The 20,668-nt window shown below is 46.1% G+C and overlaps 1 protein-coding gene across 1 annotated transcript in view; it reads left to right on the forward strand.

The window, feature by feature from the left end:
- VPS13A (vacuolar protein sorting 13 homolog A) overlaps window positions 1-20,668 on the forward strand; it is a 368,017-nt gene that overhangs the window by 67,921 nt on the left and 279,428 nt on the right. The window contains exons 4-7 of the mRNA XM_075318171.1: window positions 4,376-4,471; window positions 5,578-5,679; window positions 5,879-5,988; window positions 19,489-19,548. Of these exons, the coding sequence (XP_075174286.1) occupies window positions 4,376-4,471; window positions 5,578-5,679; window positions 5,879-5,988; window positions 19,489-19,548 (368 nt within the window). The remainder of the gene's footprint in view (window positions 1-4,375; window positions 4,472-5,577; window positions 5,680-5,878; window positions 5,989-19,488; window positions 19,549-20,668) is intronic.

Raw genomic sequence — 20,668 nt, forward strand, 5'->3', positions numbered from 1 at the left:
CTTATCTCCACGTACCGATTGCTCTAGAACACCAGCGCTTCTTGCGCTTCGCCATAGAAAACGAACAACTGCAATTCGTGGCACTGCCGTTCGGCCTGGCAACAGCCCCACGGGTTTTTACCAAGGTTATGGCTACTGTAGTAGCGCTCCTACACTCGCAGGGTTACTCGGTGATCCCGTACTTGGACGATCTGCTAATCAAGGCACCTCTCAAGAGGCATGCCAACGCAGCCTCGACGCTACCCTGGAGACTCTCCAGGGTTTCGGGTGGATCATCAATTTTCCAAAGTCAAATCTGACACCGGCCCAATCACTGACGTATCTTGGCATGGAGTTTCATACCCTCTCAGCGATAGTGAAGCTTCCGCTGATCAAGCAGCAGTCACTACAGAAAGGGGTACAATCTCTCCTTCAAGGCCAGTCACACCCCTTGAGGCGCCTCATGCACTTCCTGGGGAAGATGGTGGCAGCAATGGAGGAAGTCCCTTTCGCGCAGTTTCACCTGCGTCCCTTTCAATGGGACATCCTACGCAAATGGGACAGGAAGCCGACGTCCCTCGACAGGACCGTCTCCCTCTCTCAGGCGACCAAAGCTTCCCTTCGGTGGTGGCTTCTTCCCACTTCATTATCGAAGGGGAAATCCTTCCTACTCCCATCCTGGGAAGTAGTCACGACGGACGCGAGTCTGTCAGGGTGGGGAGCGGTTTTTCTCCACCACAGGGCTCAGGGTACGTGGACCCAGCAAGAGTCCTCGCTTCAGATCAATGTTCTGGAAATACGGGCAGTGTATCTTGCCCTGAAAGCGTTCCAGCAGTGGCTGGAAGGCAAGCAGATCCGAATTCAGTCGGACAATTCCACAGCGGTGGCATACATCAACCACCAAGGCGGCACACGCAGCCGGCAAGCCTTCCAGGAAGTCCGGCGGATTTTGATGTGGGTGGAAGCCACGGCCTTCACCATATCCGCAGTTCACATCCCAGGCGTGGAAAACTGGGAAGCAGATTATCTCAGTCGCCAGGGCATGGACGCAGGGGAATGGTCCCTTCACCCGGACGTGTTTCAGGAGATCTGTTGCCACTGGGGGGTGCCGGACGTCGACCTCATGGCGTCCCGGCACAACAACAAGGTACCAATGTTCATGGCACGGTCTCAAGATCCCAGAGCTATGGCGGCAGACGCCTTAGTTCAGGATTGGTCGCAGTTTCAGCTCCCTTATGTGTTTCCTCCGCTGGCACTGTTGCCCAGAGTGTTACGCAAGATCAGGGCCGACTGCCGCCGCGCCATCCTCGTCGCTCCAGACTGGCCGAGGAGGTCGTGGTACCCGGATCTGTGGCATCTCACGGTCGGCCAACCGTGGGCACTACCAGACCGAACAGACTTGCTATCTCAAGGGCCGTTTTTCCATCTGAATTCTGCGGCCCTCAACCTGACTGTGTGGCCATTGAGTCCTGGATCCTAGCGTCTTCAGGGTTATCTCAAGACGTCATTGCCACTATGAGACAGGCTAGGAAACCAACGTCCGCCAAGATCTATCACAGGACGTGGAAAATTTTTCTGTCATGGTGCTCTGCTCAGGGTTTTTCTCCCTGGCCATTTGCATTACCTACTTTTCTGTCCTTCCTTCAATCTGGACTGGAAAAGGGTTTGTCGCTCGGCTCCCTTAAGGGACAAGTCTCAGCGCTCTCTGTGTTTTTTCCAGAAGCGCCTAGCCAGACTTCCACAGGTACGCACGTTCCTGCAGGGGGTTTGTCACATAGTTCCGCCTTACAAGCGGCCGTTAGAACCCTGGGATCTAAACAGGATGCTGATGGTTCTTCAGAAACCACCATTCGAGCCAATGAGAGATATTTCCCTCTCACGACTTTCGCAGAAAGTGGTTTTTCTAGTAGCAGTCACTTCTCTTCGGAGAGTGTCTGAGCTAGCAGCGTTGTCGTGCCAAGCCCCTTTCCTGGTGTTTCACCAGGACAAGGTGGTTCTACGTCCGGTTCCGGAATTTCTCCCTAAGGTGGTATCCCCCTTTCATCTCAATCAGGATATTTCCTTACCTTCTTTTTATCCTCATCCAGTTCACCAATGTGAAAAGGATTTGCACTTATTAGATTTGGTGAGAGCACTCAGACTCTACATTTCTCGTACGGCGCCCCTGCGCCGCTCGGATGCACTCTTTGTCCTTGTCGCTGGCCAGCGTAAAGGGTCACAGGCTTCCAAATCAACCCTGGCTCGGTGGATCAAGGAGCCAATTATCGAAGCTTACCGTTCGGCTGGGCTTCCGGTTCCCTCAGGGCTGAAGGCCCATTCTACCAGAGCCGTGGGCGCGTCCTGGGCTTTGAGGCACCAGGCTACGGCTCAGCAGGTGTGTCAGGCGGCTACCTGGTCGAGCCTGCACACTTTCACGAAGCACTATCAGGTGCATACCTATGCTTCGGCGGATGCCAGCCTAGATAGACGAGTCCTTCAGGCGGCGGTTGCCCACCTGTAGGAAAGGGCCGTTTTACGGCTCTCTTACGAGGTATTATTTTACCCACCCAGGGACTGCTTTTGGACGTCCCAATTGTCTGGGTCTCCCAATAGAGCGACAAAGAAGAAGGGAATTTTGTTTACTTACCGTAAATTCCTTTTCTTCTAGCTCTAATTGGGAGACCCAGCACCCGCCCCGGTTTTTTTGTGTACACATGTTGTTCATGTTGAATGGTTTCAGTTCTCCGATATTCCTTCGGATTGAAGTTACTTTAAACCAGTTTTTAATTCTTTTTCCTCCTTCTTGCTTTTGCACCAAAACTGAGGAGCCCGTGGGAGCACGGGGGGTGTATAGGCAGAAGGGGAGGGGCTTAACACTTTTGAGTGTAATACTTTGTGCGGCCTCCGGAGGCATAGCCTATACACCCAATTGTCTGGGTCTCCCAATTAGAGCTAGAAGAAAAGGAATTTACCGTGAGTAAACAAAATTCCCTTCATTTTTATTGTTCCCTTTTTCTATAGGAAACAGATTTCAATGTTCTGTGAATGTAGATTTATGCTTCATAGTCCAGGGACAAAGCATTTTTTCTGATATCCAGTGTTCCCTGTTGTTCCATTAATACATGATGTATTTTTGATTGACAAAAAGATCCTTTTTGTATGAATTGAGGACACGTCTTTCAATTTATGTATATTGCATGTTAATGTTATTTCATGCCATATGATTTGTTTACGTATTTATTTTATTTTTTGTCTTTTTTGTAGTGTTATTATACTTGATGAAGGTCGTGTGACCGAAACGTTGATTTTTGATAACACAAAATTGCTTGACAAAAATTCTTGGAAAATAAAAAATCAATTTATTTTCAACCTGAGTGCCGAATTTAATATATTATTGATACGGGGTTGGACCCTATTCTGGCACCTTATTACAGCAGGAGTGCCGCACTTCTATATCTAGTTCGTACAGTCTCTGCTGTCACCCAATGTAGGTTGTGCGGGACCCATCAAAACACCAGAATAGACTTCCAACGTTTTGGTTAGATCTCAATAGACAGCAATACACCTCAAGGTGTTTCTATATAGGCGCTTCTGCCAGTAATAGTTGTTCCTGATACCACACCGTTGGTTGAAAGCAGGTTCTAATAGTTTCCCTGATACGTTGTGGTAGCAGAGAGACACAGCTTTCCCAGGTAGAAACCCCTTCCTACCCATTGCTGTGTTGTAATATTGTGTGAAATTAATTTATAAAAAAAAGTTTTATAACTTACGTGTTCCCTATGTAAATGAGCAGAGGGACTAGTCCCCAGGGCGTCACTTTGCCCCATCTAGTTCGCTTTCTTTCCGTTTTATCACGCCCCTGTGGGTGTGATACCATGGAATTACATGAGCGACGTCATCGTCTGCTTCTGGAGATCCCGCACATGTGCGCTTCTCATTCGCGCAGCCTTCTTAGCCGGATGTATGCTTGTCGGCTTCACATGCGCGGGATCTGAAGAGTCTGGCGGTTCCGACCATGCGCAGAGCGTGTTTAAAGCTGGCAAGCAAACACCTGGTTAAGAAGGCTGCACAAATGAGATCCATGAGCTGACTGTGACGCCGCTGATGTAAATCCATGGTATCACACCCACAGGGGCGTGATACCACGGAAAGAAGTCAAACTGGGCAGGGCGAAGCGACGCCCAGGGGACTAGTCCTTCTGCTTATTTACATAGGGAACACTGAAGTTATAAAACTTTTTTTTTTTTTTCTTAATATGTTCAGGTCATGCAAACGGCACACAGTATGGTGCAAGAAAAAGCGTATGCTGTTTGTGAAAAAATTGAGTTCAGTGATCAGAAGTATATAATAATCACCTCTTACTTTTAAAACAATTTTACCCCTTGCAGAGCTGTATAATCTGTTATTTTTTATATAGGCAAGCTTGATCTCAAGATTCCTTGGAAAAATCTTTATACTCAACCAGTGGAGGCCACTTTAGATGGCGTTTACTTACTTATTGTGCCTATTGCTAGTAAGTTCTTGTTTCTTTTTCTGTTGTACATATTTTTAAATTCCAGAATCAAATTATATTGAGTGCTGATGCCATATATCTGCTTAAATGGGCTGTTTATAACCCACAAGCTTCTTCATTACGGTAGATTCCTCCTTTGACGTGTTACCGGCCATCTTATAGACCTGGAATCTGTGAACACAACTGACTTTTTTTTAGTTATTCTGTTAATGTACCATATTTTTCATTTTATACGACGCACCCCAAATTTAGAGGAGGAAAATAGAAAAAAAAATAGTTTTTAATGTTAAAATGGGTCAGTGGACAAAAAGTCGGCGATACTGCGTGCGCGGGGGTGTCGCGGCAGCAGGCGTCATTGATCTGCCGGTGGACTGCAGGCTCCATTGAATTACCTGTGGTTGTCGAGATTGACTTCAAGAAAATGGCTGTAGAGGCGGAGCATGCGCAGATACGACTCCACAGCCATTTTTCTTGAAGCCCATCTCGTCAATCTGCGCATGCGCCGCCTCCGCTGCCATTTAGTTGATGTCCATCGCATTAACCGCTGGTGATTCAATGGAGCCCGCTGTCAGATCAATGGCGCCTGGAACATCGCTAACCCTCCGTCATGTGACCCTCCTGGGCCGCTCCACTGTAGTGACTCCTCCGAGCCCTCAGTATCGCCGACCCTGCCTCCTGTGACCACGCTCCACCACCATCACTCCGGTAATCCATATCCGGATTGTAAAACACACCCCCATTTTACCCCCAGTTTTTTGGGGGAAAAACGTGTGCGTTATAATCCGGAAAATACGGTATTCGCTTTTTATATCTAATCAGAATTATAGTTTAGGCTTTTTGTCATTTCTGTCCCTTTTATCTTTTTGTAAGATGAAATTTTCTACTTTTGATAACTAGTCTTAGAGCTGTAAATGCATATTAACATTTTTTTTTTTTTTATCAGCCCAAATTGCTTACCTGTTTATCTGGATATTCCTGTTTTTCCACATTCTGGGCATAGTGATGGGTCATTACAATTTCTGGTTAATGTGAACCAAGTATATTTGACTGATTGTCATGTGAATTGTGTCCTTTTGTAACATTTGTAAATTATATACATATTTCAGGTATAAAATATGATGCTGAAAAAGAAGAAAAACAATTCCTGGAAGCCAGACAGCGGGAACTGCAGCGCATTGAGGAGGCTAAACAGAAAGTGGCTGATCAGGGTAAGGGGAAATTCATATTTGGAAAACTCCTTATAAAATATTGTTTAGTGTAAATGACAAGAAACTGAGATCTGATATATAATGCTTTTCTTCATTTAAACTAAATCTTTTACCTATGGATACAAAACTTTTCCTTTAGGTCCTTTTACTTAAACTCTTTTGGTCTATAAATGTTATTATTTTATTTTCTTTGCTTTAGAAAAGCCAAAAGAAGAGAAGCAGGATACCTTTGTAGAGAAGTTAGTAACTCAGGTTATTAAGAATCTTCAGGTGAAGATCTCCAACATTCATATACGATACGAAGATGATGTAAGTAAAAGTTATTGGGACAGATTTATCTAGCAAACTTAGCATTGTATTGGCTTACATGTGTTATGACTAGGGATAAGCGAATCCAAACTGTAATGTTCGGGGCTCATACCAGACACTAAGTGTTCTGTTCTCGTACGTGAACAAAAAGGCAAGTTAAAGCGGACAGGTGGGGGCTGGTATTATCAGGGTGGTAAGGGCCATGGGAAGGCCCATCCCAGCCAAAAAAATATTAGAGCGCAGCCACCCCAGAATTGGCGCCTCACATTACATGTGCCAATTCTGTAGATTTACCCAGCTCATCTCGATTTCCCTGGTGTGGTGGCAATCATCATAATATATAGGGTTGATGATAGCTGTGATTTGTCAAAAATCACAGCTGCCATCAAGCCCTAGATTTTTATTAAAAGGTGTCTATGCGACACTCCCATTACTAACCTTGTAAGTCAAAAGAAATAAACACAAACGCAGACACATCCTTTATTTGAAATAAAAAAACCAGACACCGTATTTTACCCATTTATTAACCCCCAAAATCCATTTATTAATTCCGCCCACCATGATCTTCAGCTCTGCTACATCCAGCTCTACGGTAGGCAGTGGGATTAGAAAATGTGACCTCTCACTTCGGCATCCGAAACACACTGAGGACAGTGGGGAGCCATCAGCTGTGAGTTCATTGGAGTTCACAGCTGACTGTTCTCATGGTACCCTATGTGTGAGCCGCTAACAGTAACCACAGGGGAATTCACTGCTGTACTGGTCTGCCACCATGTCACACTATCCGCCCGACCTGCCTGAATCGCTTGAGCACGTCAGACTTGCTGCATGACACAGCAGAGCAGTCTGGCAGTGAGTTCACCTGAGGTCACTGTTGGCAGCTTACACAGAGGGTACCGTGAGAACTGTCAGCTGTGAACTTCAGTGACCTCACTGCCAGACTGCTCTGCCACCGTGTCAGGCAATCCAGCAATCTGCATGACCCAGCGGAATCACTTGAGCACGTCGGACTGTTGGATTACGTGACATGGTGACAGAGCAGTCTGGCAATCCCCGTGACCCGGTGGAATTATTTGAGCACGCTGGACTGTCGGAATGCGTGACACAGCGGCAGAGCAGTCTGGCAGCGAGGTCACCCGTCATCACAGTTGGTGGCTCATGCAAAGGGTACCGTGAGAACCGCCAGCTGTGAACTCACTGACGTCACTGCTTCTTACAGCCGGCAGCTCCCCTGCTGCCCTCAATGTATTTCAGATGCCGCAGTGGGTGCTCATGTTTTCTAATATCACTATTTATTGCGGCCTCCAGATATAGCAGAGCTGAGGATCGTTATGGGACGTTGTTGTGGATTACGTCGGACCTGCGGGGGATGTTTTTGGGGTTAATAAATGGGTGAACGTTTTTCTGTGTTTTTTTTTTTTTATTTCAAATAAAGGATTTTTCTGTAACTGTTGTTTATTTCTCTTGACTTACAAGGTTAGTAATGGGGTGCCAATAACCCTAGATATTACCCCAATTGCCACTGCACCATTGCAACCGGGATGAGCCTGGTAAAGCGCCAGAAATGGGCATCTAATGTGATGTGCCATTTCTTGGGCAGCTGGAGGCTGATATTTTTTTGGCTGGGAAGAACCAATATCCATGGCTTTTCCCACCCTGATATTCCCAGCCCCAGCTGTTTGCTTTACATTGGCTGGTTATCAAAAATGGCAGGGGGGGCCACAATGGGTTTTATCATTTATTTATTTATTTAAAATGTGAGGTCCCCCTATTTTTGATAACCTGCCAAGGTAAAGCTGACAACTGGGAGCTGCTATTATCAGGGTGGGAAGAGAGATGAATATTGTGGACACTTCCCTGCCTGATAACAACCCAGAGCTGCTTCTTTATCTTTGCTGGTTTGCAAAACAGGGTGGTACCCCACGTCATCTTTTTAATTATTTATTTACTTTTTCCACTACAACATAATAAACTGACTGCAACCAATCACAGACATAGAAGGTGGGTAGGGTAAGCAGTGAATATTCATGTAGTCCAATGAGTGGGCCAGAAGAGTCTGACTGCTGTATTATCTTATGGGAAACACGCTATGTATAATCTTGCTCTTACCCCATTTTGCTTCTTTTTGCAGCCCAATGGCCCTTACTAACACAACTTAACAGCCATTTTTCAGCCTAGAAGTTCAGGTTCCCATTGACTTTTATGGGGTTCAGCATTCAGGGTGAAATTCAATTCTCGAACCGAACTTTTTTAAAAAGTCTGGTCAAACCTGAACATCCACGGGTCCACTCATCTCTAGTTATGAAAAATGTATCACCTTTTTTAGACAGAAGAAAAATAGTCGTGGTGGGATGGCTTTTACGTTTTTGTTATTTTTTATCAAAATCATTGTTTACAAAGTTCCCTATGTTATTTATGTGAACTATTGATTTTTACTTATTTATTTAGTCAGGTATATGCTCATTTTATTTTTATATTAGATTTTATTTGTTTAATGGCCAGTGTGAACATGCTCTTATACTTTTCATGGTTGCACACTTCTACTCAGGCTCATTTTTTTTTGGTGTGGGTCCGTTCTTCTGAGCTGGCCATTTCATTTATGTAGCTTCCCGTGCTAGGTGCCCAGTCCCTCTCTGCCCTTATTCACATGGAGGTTGGCTCTGACTTATGGGAAGGTTTTCATTTGAGTGTAGGACTGTCCTGATTGGGGTACACCTTGTGGGATAGTTTTTATGCTCTTATGATCAAAAACCGTATTTATTAAGTACACAATGTTATTTGTGTGCATTATTGCCTTTTACTTATTTATTTTCAGCAGGATGTATGCTCTTTTTATTTTAGGATTTGACTGTGTAAAAAGTGTCTTAGAAGTATTGCACAAAACATTGTTGCAAAATATATCAGCTTGACAGTGGCCTAAGAAGGAAGTAAAAGTTTAACCTTTTCCTATCCTGAGTCTCCCCCGGGGGGGACATTTCAAAAATTCTGTTTCGCTCCTTTGTTGGGCCACTGCCTTGTTTACTTGATTTCCTGTTGATTTATTTTACAAAATTCATTGATATTGCAGAATTCTGTTTTGACGTTTTTTCCCAATTATAATGGGATTTCAATGGGCAGAACAAGACATTTTATAGGGTAGGAAAAGGGTAACACTATAAATCGGTTTAGCTAGGTTTGTCATGCTGCACTCACCATATACCGTGGGAATATAAGTATTTGATACACTGCCGATTTTCAAGTTTTCCCACCTACAAAGAATGGAGAGGTCTGTAATTTGTATTGTAAGTACACTTCAACTGTGACAGACAGAATCCCCCCCCCCCAAAAAAAAATCCTTAAAATCACATTGTATGATTTTTAAATGATTAATTTGCGTTTTCTTCAATGAAATAAATATTTGATACAATTGATAAACAGAACTTCGTATTTGGTACGGAAACCTATGTTTGCAATTACACAGGTCAGATGTTTCCTGTAGTTCTTGACCAATTTTTCACACACTAGATAGCAGGGAGTTTGGCGACTCCTCCGTACAGATCTTCTCCAGATCTTTCAGGTTTTGGGGTTGTCGCTGAGCAACATTGAGTTTCAGTTCCTTCCAAAGATTTTCTATTGAATTTAGGTCTGGAGACTGGCTAGGTCACTCCAGGACCTTCAAATGCTTTTTACAGAGCCACTCTGTAGTTGCTCTGGCTGTCTGTTTTGGGTCATTGTCATGCTGGAATACCCAGCCACAACCCATCTTCAGCGCTTTTGCTGAGGGAAGCAGGTTGTTGACCAAAATTTTGCGATGTATGACCGCATCCATCCTCTCTTCAATACGGTGCAGTTGTCCTGTCCCCTTTTCAGAAAGGCACCTACAAATTATGAAGTTTCCACCCGCATGTTTCATGTTTGGGATGGTGTTCTTGGGGTTGTACTCATCCTTCTTCTTCCTCCAAACCTCCAAACATGTTGAGTGGAGTTGATACCTAAATGTTCTCTTTTAGTCTCATCTGATCACATGACCTTCTCCCATGCCTTCTATGCCTTCTCTGGATCATTTAGATGGTCGTTAGCGAACTTCTAAGGGCCCTGAACATATGGTGGTGTGCCCTGCAGAATTTTAATCCATGATGGCATAGTGTATTACTAACTGTAATCTTTGAGACTGTGATCGCAGCTTTCTTTAGGTTATTGACCAGTTGCTCCTATGTAGTTCTGGGCTGATTCCTGAAATTTCTCAGAATCATCGTTATACCACAAGTTAGAGTAAGATTGACAGTCATCTTGTGTTTCTTCCATTTTCTAATAATTGCAGCAACAGTTGTTGCCTTCTAACCAAGCTGCTTGCCTATTTTCCTGTATCACATCCCAACCTTGTGCAGGTTTATAATTTTGTCCCTGGTGTCCTTAGACAGCTTTTCGGTCTTTGCCATGGTGGAGAGTTTGGAGTGTGATTGATTGAGTGTGTATACAGGGGCAATTAATACAGGTAATAAGTGCAGAGTAGGAGGGCTTCTTAAAGAAAAAATAACAGGTCTGTGAGAGCCCAAATTCTTGCTGGTTGGTAGTAGATTAAATACTTATTTCATGCAACAAAATGCAAATTAATTATTTAAAAATCATAAAATGAGAGTTTTCTTGATTTTTTTGTTATTCTGTTTGTCACAGTTGAAGTATACCCATGATAAAAAATACAGACCTCTCCATTCTTTGTAGGCGGGAAAATATTGTTGATATATTTGTTGATATTTCATTATCACATAAAATTATACCTTTTGGGCTTAGATTAATAAACTCCCCACTATTATTTTAGTTCATTGTGTCATTGCTTTTACATGACGTTTACTTCAGACGAGCTATTAAGTTCCATTTAACAGTCAATATCTCTGGAATATACTCTATACATATATATGTCAGCTCATATCTTATCAGTTTAATGCTCATAGCATGTGTCTGCTTAAGATCTTAAAGATAAACAGTGCAAGTTACTCAAGCATCTGCTTTATCTTTTGTTACCGAATATATGTACCTAATATATATGTTTCATCCCTCATAGTTATGTATACACAAATGTCACGCAGAAAACCAGACGTTTATTTTTCTTTTGCAATGTTAACAACAAGTTATGTGTGTACTGTAAAGTTTGGGGTCCGTACCGTACACATGATGTTAGTGCACACGACCCCGAACACGAGCTTTCTGGGACATTCATGTTACAGTTCGTCCAGGGTCCAGGGGCTGTTAAAAAAAAAAAAACCAAAAAAAAAAACATGTTATTAAAAAACATTCTGATCATACTTACAGGTCCCGCGACGCGCCCTGCAGATTCTGCCTCCCAGCTTCTGCTTCCGCATCCATCCGATCATTGCTGTTCCCCCTGGTATGCACCTCTGGCTATAAGGACCTGTCATGATGTCATACCCATGTGACCAATCACTTGTGTGACTGGTCTCGTGAGTATGACGTCATCAAAGGTCCTGGTGCGCTGTGATGCAAGTGTCATCGCATCACGGCACTCAATCTCCCGACGGCAGCGGGTCAGGTGTATGTATTTCCAAAGCTGAAGCGCTCCTTTCCTGAGAGTGGGGTGATGCACTGCGAGACACAAGTGCAATCATCCCCTCACTGTCAGCCTCTGCTTCATCGCTCTGTCCAGAGCGATGTAGCAGAGCTGACATGGCTCTCTGCTTCTCACGGTGTATAGACACTGTGTGTGCACAGTGATGAAGCTGACATGGCTGTCCCTATGGATTACGTCGGACTAATGATTTTTTTTAGAATAAAGATGGAGTCTCTAAATGGTTTTTCTTTTTTTTTCTTATAAAAAAATTTTTTTTTTTTTTACTGTTTCCTAGAAATTCATGGTGGCCATGTCTATTTTGGCGTGACACCATGATTTTCGGGCTTAGTACCATCTGAAAATACAAAGCTGGTTTTAACCCCTTTATTATCCATCGAGCCACTGCCATCACGGCCGCTGGATGAGCTGGGTAAAGCACCTGGAAAGGACGCGAAGAAACAATGCGCCATATCCATGGGCGTCTGCGGGCTGCCGAGAATCCCAGTCCCCAGCTGCCTGGCTTTATCTGACTGGCGATCAAAATACGGCAGGAGCCCACGCATGTTTTTTTTAATTATTTTTTTAAATAGAAAAAAAATGAATGGGCTTCCCTGTATTTTGATTGCTAGCCAAGGTAACGCCATGCAGATGGGGGTGGCAGCCTGTAGCCGTCTTCTTTATCTGCGCTGAGAATCAAAAATACCGCGGAGCACTACGTCATTTTTTGTAATGATTTTATTTATTTTTACAGTACTGTGATGTCAGGCAATCAAACTACAAGGAAGCCCATTTTTTCTTTGTCGCTCTATTGGGAGACCCAGACAATTGGGTGTATAGGCTATGCCTCCGGAGGCCGCACAAAGTATTACACTCAAAAGTGTTAAGCCCCTCCCCTTCTGCCTATACACCCCCCGTGCTCCCACGGGCTTTTCAGTTTTATTGCTTTGTGCGAAGGAGGCAGACCTGCACAGCACAGCTCCACAGATTGGTCAGCAGCAGCTGCTGACCAGGTCGGATGGAAGAAAAGTGGGCCCATATAGGGCCCCCAGCATGCTCCCTTCTCACCCCACTCTTGTCGGCGGTGTTGTTAAGGTTGAGGTATCCATGGCGGGTACGGAGGCTGGAGCCCACATGCTGTTTTCCTTCCCCATCCCCCTCAGGGCTCTGGGCGAAGTGGGATCCTATCGGTCTCCAGGCACTGAGACCGTGCTTCATCCACAACTCCTGTGGAGCCTGCTGGATAGGAGCCGGGTACCGTTCAGGGACATGGCCCTGCTACTTGAAGGTACTCTGTATCCCTATGGGGACCGCGCACGGCAACACCTCAGCTTTGCTGGGTGTGCTAGTGCACCGGGGACCGCGGCGCTGACCGGGTTAAACTGTGCCATTACACACTCAGCGTCGCTGAGTGTGTTTATATGTAGGGGCTACCGCGCTAACCGCCGCTGCCATGGGAAACTGCGGCACGGCTGGGACTTGTAGTTCGCCGGGGACTTCGGCGCCGGCCGCGCTTTTACGGCGGCCACGCTTATACTCGAGTCCCCGGCTTTCTTGCGGCCTAGTTTCCTTTTCTCCCGCCCCCAGCCCTGACAGGCAGGGGAAGGGCGGGACGCTGCACGGAACGAGCAGCACTGAGGGCTGGAGTATGATTTCCATTCTCCACCCCCCTCACTGTGCACAGTGTGAGCACCAGTTCCCGCACTTTCTCGGCCACGCCCACGGCTCCCTCCTCTCGTCAGGACGCCGCAGCCATTCCTGTCAGCTCCTCCGACGCTGCAGAGAGGGACAAACCCTGGGAGACCCAGACACGGTCTCTGGTGGCCTCACAACCACTTTAAAGCGGGTGGTAAGCAGCACCTGTTGGTGCTAGCCCCATGGTGCTGTAGTGTATTGATACATTATTTGTTTATAGTATACTCTTTCACTGTATGAGCACAGTTCATTCTGGCTATATACCCTATTGTGTTACTCAGGGAAAACAATAGCATGGCGCCCACAAGGGCAGGGGTGCCAAAACACAGGCTTATTATGCTGCCTGCGCCGCTTGTACGACCCAGCTGCCGGCAGGTCCCACTGACCCTCATTGTGTACAATGTTCGGCCCCTGTGGCACTTCTTCAGCCAGAGCCTCTGCTAAGAGGGGCCCAGGGGGAGCCACCTGTTGACACTGTCCAGGTGACGGGGACTGAGTTTGCAAAACTCTCTGAGACTATGGCTAAGATACTAGAAGCCTTGCAGTCCAGGCCGGTATCTCAGCAAAGGGACTCTGTTGAATCATTGTTCCCTGGCCCCCCTCAGTTGGACCAACAATGTCCTCCCGGGGTATCTCATACATCACAGGCTGAGGGTTCTGACTTAGACCCCAGTCCCAGACCGAATAAGCGGGCTCGCTTAGAATTTCCCTCGACATCATATTGTTCAGGGTCTCAGCGGGGGGAGTCTCTGGTTGATGATGCGGAGACAGCTGATCAGGATTCTGATCCTGAGGGCGTTCTCAATCTTAATACTCCAGACGGGGACGCCATAGTGAACGATCTTATTGCGTCCATCAATCAAATGCTGGATATTTCTCCCTCAACTCCTCCGGCGGAGGAGTCAGCTTCTCAGCAGGAGAAATTCTGTTTCAGGTTCCCCAAGCGTACACCGAGTATGTTTCTAGACCACTCTGATTTCAGAGAGGCAGTCCAGAATCACCATGCTTGTCCAGATAAGCGTTTTTTCTAAGCGCCTTAAGGATACACGTTATCCTTTTCCCCCTGACGTGGTTAAAGGTTGGACTCAGTGTCCCAAAGTGGATCCTCCAATCTCCAGACTGGCGGCTAGATCCATACTTGCAGTGGAAGATGGGGCCTCGCTCAAAGATGCCACTGACAGGCAGATGGAGCTCTGGTTGAAATCCATCTATGAACCTATCGGAGCTTCTTTTGCCCCAGCATTCGCAGCCGTATGGGCGCTACAAGCTATCTCAGCAGGTCAAGCGCAAATTGAAGCAGCCACATGCACGTCCGCGCCACAAGTGGCATCCATTATCACCCAGACCTCGGCATTTGCGTCTTACGCTATTAATGCTGTCCTAGACTCTGCGAGCCGTACGGCGGTTGCGGCCGCCAATTCGGTGGTACTCCGCAGGGCCTTGTGGCTACGGGAATGGAAGGCAGATTCTGCTTCCAAAAAGCGCTTAACCAGTTTGCCAATTTCTGGCGACAGGCTGTTTGGCGAGCGTTTGGATGAAATCATCAAACAATCCAAGGAAAAGGATACATCCTTACCCCAGCCCAAACAGAACATACCCCAACAGAGGAGAGGGCAGTCGAGGTTTCGGTCCTTTCGGGGCGAGGGCAGATCCCAATTCTCCTCGTCCAAAAGGTCTCAGAAAGAACAAAGGAACTCTGATGCATGGCGGTCTAAGTCACGTCCTAAAAAGACCACCGGAGGCGCCGCTAACAAAGCGGCTTCCTCATGACTTTCGACCTCCTCTAGCAGCATCCTTGGTCGGTGGCAGGCTCTCCCGCTTTTGCGACACCTGGCTGCCACAAATAAAAGACCGCTGGGTGAGAGACATTCTGTCTCACGGTTACAAGATAGAGTTCACCTCTCGTCCCCCGACTCGATTCTTCACGTCATCCCCGCCTCCCGAGCGAGCCGAGGCTCTTCTGCAGGCGCTGCGCACTCTGAAGGTAGAAGGAGTGGTGATCCCTGTTCCTCTCCAGCAACAGAGCCACGGTTTTTACTCCAACTTGTTTGTAGTCCCAAAGAAGGACGGGTCTTTCCGCCCGGTCCTGGACCTGAAACTGCTCAACAAACACGTAAAAGCCAGACGGTTCAGGATGGAATCCCTCCGCTCCGTCATCGCTTCAATGTCCCAAGGAGATTTCCTTGCATCGATCGATATCAAAGATGCTTATCTCCACGTACCGATTGCTCCAGAACACCAGCGCTTCTTGCGCTTCGCCATAGGAAACGAACAACTGCAATTCGTGGCACTGCCGTTCGGCCTGGCAACAGCCCCACGGGTTTTTACCAAGGTTATGGCTACTGTAGTAGCGCTCCTACACTCGCAGAGTTACTCGGTGATCCCGTACTTGGACGTTCTGCTAATCAAGGCACCTCTCAAGAGGCATGCCAACGCAGCGCTGTGTTTCCTCCGCTGGCACTGTTGCCCAGAGTGTTACGCAAGATCAGGGCCGACTGCCGCCGCGCCATCCTCGTCGCTCCAGACTGGCCGAGGAGGTCGTGGTACCCGGATCTGTGGCATCTCACGGTCGGCCAACCGTGGGCACTACCAGACCGAACAGACTTGCTATCTCAAGGGCCGTTTTTTCCATCTGAATTCTGCGGCCCTCAACCTGACTGTGTGGCCATTGAGTCCTGGATCCTAGCGTCTCCAGGGTTATCTCAAGACGTCATTGCCACTATGAGACAGGCTAGGAAACCAACGTCCGCCAAGATCTATCACAGGACGTGGAAAATTTTTCTGTCGTGGTGCTCTGCTCAGGGTTTTTCTCCCTGGCCATTTGCATTACCTACTTTTCTGTCCTTCCTTCAATCTGGACTGGAAAAGGGTTTGTCGCTCGGCTCCCTTAAGGGACAAGTCTCAGCGCTCTCTGTGTTTTTCCAGAAGCGCCTAGCCAGACTTCCACAGGTACGCACGTTCCTGCAGTGGGTTTGTCACATAGTTCCACCTTTCAAGCGGCCGTTAGAACCCTGGGATCTAAACAGGGTGCTGATGGTTCTTCAGAAACCACCATTCGAGCCAATGAGAGATATTTCCCTCTCACGACTTTCGCAGAGAGTGGTTTTTCTAGTAGCAGTCACTTCCCTTCGGAGAGTGTCTGAGCTAGCAGCGTTGTTGTGCCAAGCCCCTTTCCTGGTGTTTCACCAGGACAAGGTGGTTCTACGTCCGGTTCCGGAATTTCTCCCTAAGGTGGTATCCCCCTTTCATCTCAATCAGGATATTTCCTTACCTTCTTTTTATCCTCATCCAGTTCACCAATGTGAAAAGGATTTGCACTTGTTAGATTTGGTGAGAGCACTCAGACTCTACATTTCTCGTACGGCGCCCCTGCGCCGCTCGGATGCACTCTTTATCCTTGTCGCTGGCCAGCGTAATGGGTCACAGGCTTCCAAATCAACCCTGGCTCGGTGGATCAAGGAGCCAATTATCGAAGCTTACCGTTCGGCTGGGCTTCCGGTTCCCTCAGGGCTGAAGGCCCATTCTACCAGAGCCGTGGGCGCGTCCTGGGCTTTGAGGCACCAGGCTACGGCTCAGCAGGTGTGTCAGGCGGCTACCTGGTCGAGCCTGCACACTTTCACGAAGCACTATCAGGTGCATACCTATGCTTCGGCGGATGCCAGCCTAGGTAGACGAGTCCTTCAGGCGGCGGTTGCCCACCTGTAGGAAGGGGCCGTTTTACGGCTCTCTTACGAGGTATTATTTTACCCACCCAGGGACTGCTTTTGGACGTCCCAATTGTCTGGGTCTCCCAATAGAGCGACAAAGAAGAAGGGAATTTTGTTCACTTACCGTAAATTCCTTTTCTTCTAGCTCTAATTGGGAGACCCAGCACCCGCCCCTGTTTTTTTGTGTACACATGTTGTTCATGTTGAATGGTTTCAGTTCTCCGATATTCCTTCGGATTGAAGTTACTTTAAACCAGTTTTTAATTCTTTTTCCTCCTTCTTGCTTTTGCACCAAAACTGAGGAGCCCGTGGGAGCACGGGGGGTGTATAGGCAGAAGGGGAGGGGCTTAACACTTTTGAGTGTAATACTTTGTGCGGCCTCCGGAGGCATAGCCTATACACCCAATTGTCTGGGTCTCCCAATTAGAGCTAGAAGAAAAGGAATTTACGGTAAGTAAACAAAATTCCCTTCTTTTTTTTTAAATAAAAAAAAAAATAAATGCGTGGGCTCCCGCTGCATTTTCTATTGCTAGCTAAGGGTAATCCAAGCAGTTACTGGCTGCTAACCCCCACTGCTTGGTGTTACCTTCACTAGCAATGGAAAATCCAGGGAAACCTTTTTTTTTTCTTTTTTTTTTTTTCTTTTTGTTTTTTCCCAAAAAACTAAAAAAAAAAAAAAAAAAAAAATGATGTGGGCTTTGCCATATTTTTTTATGCTAGCCAGATACAGCAGGCAGGTACAGGCTGCCCCCAACCCCCAGCTGGGAACCAAAAATATAGGGAAGCCCTTTTTTTTTTAATTATTTCTTGAATTTCATTAAATAATTAAAAAAAACATGGGCTTCTCCCTATTTTTGTGTCCAGCCAGTTGGGATTGGAATCCTCAGCGCAGGTTGGCCCAAGCTTTCTGGACCCTCCCCGCTGAGAATTGTAGTCCGCAGCTTCTCCCGAAAATGGAGCGTTCATAGAAGCGCCATCTTCTGGCACTGTATCCAACTTTTCCAGCGGCCCTGGTGCCGGGTGGCACGCTGGGTAATAAGGGGTTAATACCAGCTTAGTTTTACCAGCTAGTATTAAGCCAGAGATTCTTATTGTCAGGCAAGTTTGACCCGCCATTAAGTATCTCCAATAAAGGGTGAAAAAAAAACACCACACACAGAAAAAATACTTTGTTAGAAATAAATACGCAGACATACTCAGGGATTCCATGTTTATTACTCCCTCTCACCCCTCCACGATCCTGGTCTTCTGTCTTCTTTCTTCTTCACCCCATGCAGCTCTGCTATATCTGATAGCACAGGGGAGGAAGAATGCTTCTGCTCCCCTGTGCTGTGTAATCACTCAATGAGTGAGCAGAAGCTGCAGGTTGGTAAGCGGTGATGTCACCGCTGCCACCGTTGCCAAAGTAACCTGACGGGCGGGTTACTATAGCAACAGTAATCTCCGATCACCTGATTCCTGGCGCCGCGATTCACCGGCTGTGGCAGCCAATCCTTACATGTGGGCTGACTCTGTAAAAAAGCGCTGACATGCATGGACGGGGAGCCAAGCATTTGCCCGAGCATCTCGTTGGTACACTGCACTCGCCGAGTATACTGAGTACTGAGATGCTCTGGCGAGCACCACATACTGGCGAGATGCACTGACAGGACCTAGCATGACATCATAGCCATGTGACCAGTCTGTAGCCAATGAGATAATACACACATGACTGGTCACATGCTATGACGTCACGGAAGGTCCTTTTGTTACTGGGCGGCACTGCGATGATCGTACTCGGAAGGAGAAGCGGTGGGAGACAGTCTGCAGGATGCGTTGCGTGACCTGTAAGTATAATGACAATGTTTATTATTAACTGTATATTTTATTTTATAGCCCCCCCCCACCCCATCACATAAGTGTAAAGTCCAAGTTCGGGGTCGGACGCAAGTTCGCGTTATATCAGAACCCGATTGCAAACTTTACAAAACGTTCGGGCGAGTCTCCCAAACACAGAACATTTGGGGGTTCGCCCATCCATATTAACAACTATAATTGTCCCAACATTCCTCTACCTAGTAATTACGAGATATCTTTTAAAGCACCACTTTGGCATTTTTTTTTCTATTTCACCACTGAGGTGGTTTCAATACTGTATGTTCCATGTAGTATAATACCAGCTGGTATTTTCTTCTTATCCCAGTGCCGCTTTGGTCCTGTTCCTCATTTTGTGGCTAGGTGAATACCTGTAGGGTTTGCTTGGTGGATCGGAAGTCCCTTCTCTATGTAAGTCTGTGAGAACCAGAACGAGGCTCTCATAGACTTGCATAGAGAACTTGTGACTGTTAACTCTGATTTCCGGTCAGTCAGGGGCTGCGGACCCAAGATGTCAGTGCGGAAGAGTACAAGACGGCAGCTGGTATTTTACTGGGGCAGGGAACGGACATTAGTTATACAGTGGTGCTTTAATGCAATATGTGCTTGTATTTAGTGATCATATTATGTTGTGCAATATAAAGTGAGCATTGCCTGTTGATTCTAGTTATTAATCCATTTTTTTCCTTTTATATGCCAAAGGTAACAAATCCCGAGAGCCCGCTTTCCTTTGGTGTCTCACTTCAGAACCTCAGTCTGCAGGTATTTATAATGTACTCCTAATAAGTGATATATTTGATACCGACTCATAGCCAACTTAAGATATGGAATTACAGTCACATGGACTCTTTTTGTTCTTGAGATAGCATCTTTCAGTAAGATATATATCAACTTAGTAACCAAAAACCGTTCCGAATACAGGCATGTCTTTGTACAAAATACAGTAGTCGAGTACAGCATCAAGAACTTTACATAGTGAGCTTAGAATTACTGATATTAGAATGTATATCAAGGAGAATCCCAGTGGATTGATAAATGCCTCAGATGTCTACTATGCTCTACACTCAGCCTCAGATATGGAGGATAATACAAAATTCAGCTGGACCTGATTAGTGTGGGAGGAGCACAAGAGTTCAAAACGTTACGACATTTACTAGGGAGCCCTCAGCTTTTGAATGCAAAGAACCACATATATTATGCAAGTTGTTACTCTTCTCTGCACTTTGCAGAAATGAAAAGTGCTGAGAAATGTGGCCCTAGTTTTCAGATAGTGGTTTGGTCTTAAAAGGATCTGCCACAGTTTTACACCTCATTTCTGGCACCAAGGTGAACTTGTAAATGATAAAGATACTTCCATGACCAACTTCTCCATACCTAGCACTGTGTCTTCTGCTTATCTCCTGTGGCCCTCTTTTTTTTTACCTATTGGATGAAATGAAAGGCTGCAGCTGATCAGTGGCCCCTAACTGGCTGCAGTATTCATCTGATGTCCTCTGGTGAATGAGAAAGACAGGAATAGTGGAACACACTGCAGAGTGCGGAGAAGTAACGCAGATCTGAAAAGTGACTGTGGGTGTTTTTTAATCATTTTTCCACCAGATTGGAGCCAATAATCAGATGATGTGATGTACTAGGCAACCCAGTTATAAACATGGAGAAGAAATCTAGAACATGATGCAAATTATGTCTCTAACCTATGACTGCTCATAAAATGTACCTCATCTATTAAGAAATATGCACCATCAATAAACTTGGTGCAGATCACTCCAATTATATTTTTTGTTTTCGAAAATGTGGGTTGTAATTTCATAAATCAGAGTAATATTAATTATATAGAAGAATAAAAGGGTTAGTTGCCACCTACAGTGGGTACGGAAAGTAT

This window comes from Anomaloglossus baeobatrachus, chromosome 1 (assembly GCF_048569485.1).
Source record: "Anomaloglossus baeobatrachus isolate aAnoBae1 chromosome 1, aAnoBae1.hap1, whole genome shotgun sequence".
In the NCBI taxonomy this organism is placed as follows: domain Eukaryota; kingdom Metazoa; phylum Chordata; class Amphibia; order Anura; family Aromobatidae; genus Anomaloglossus; species Anomaloglossus baeobatrachus.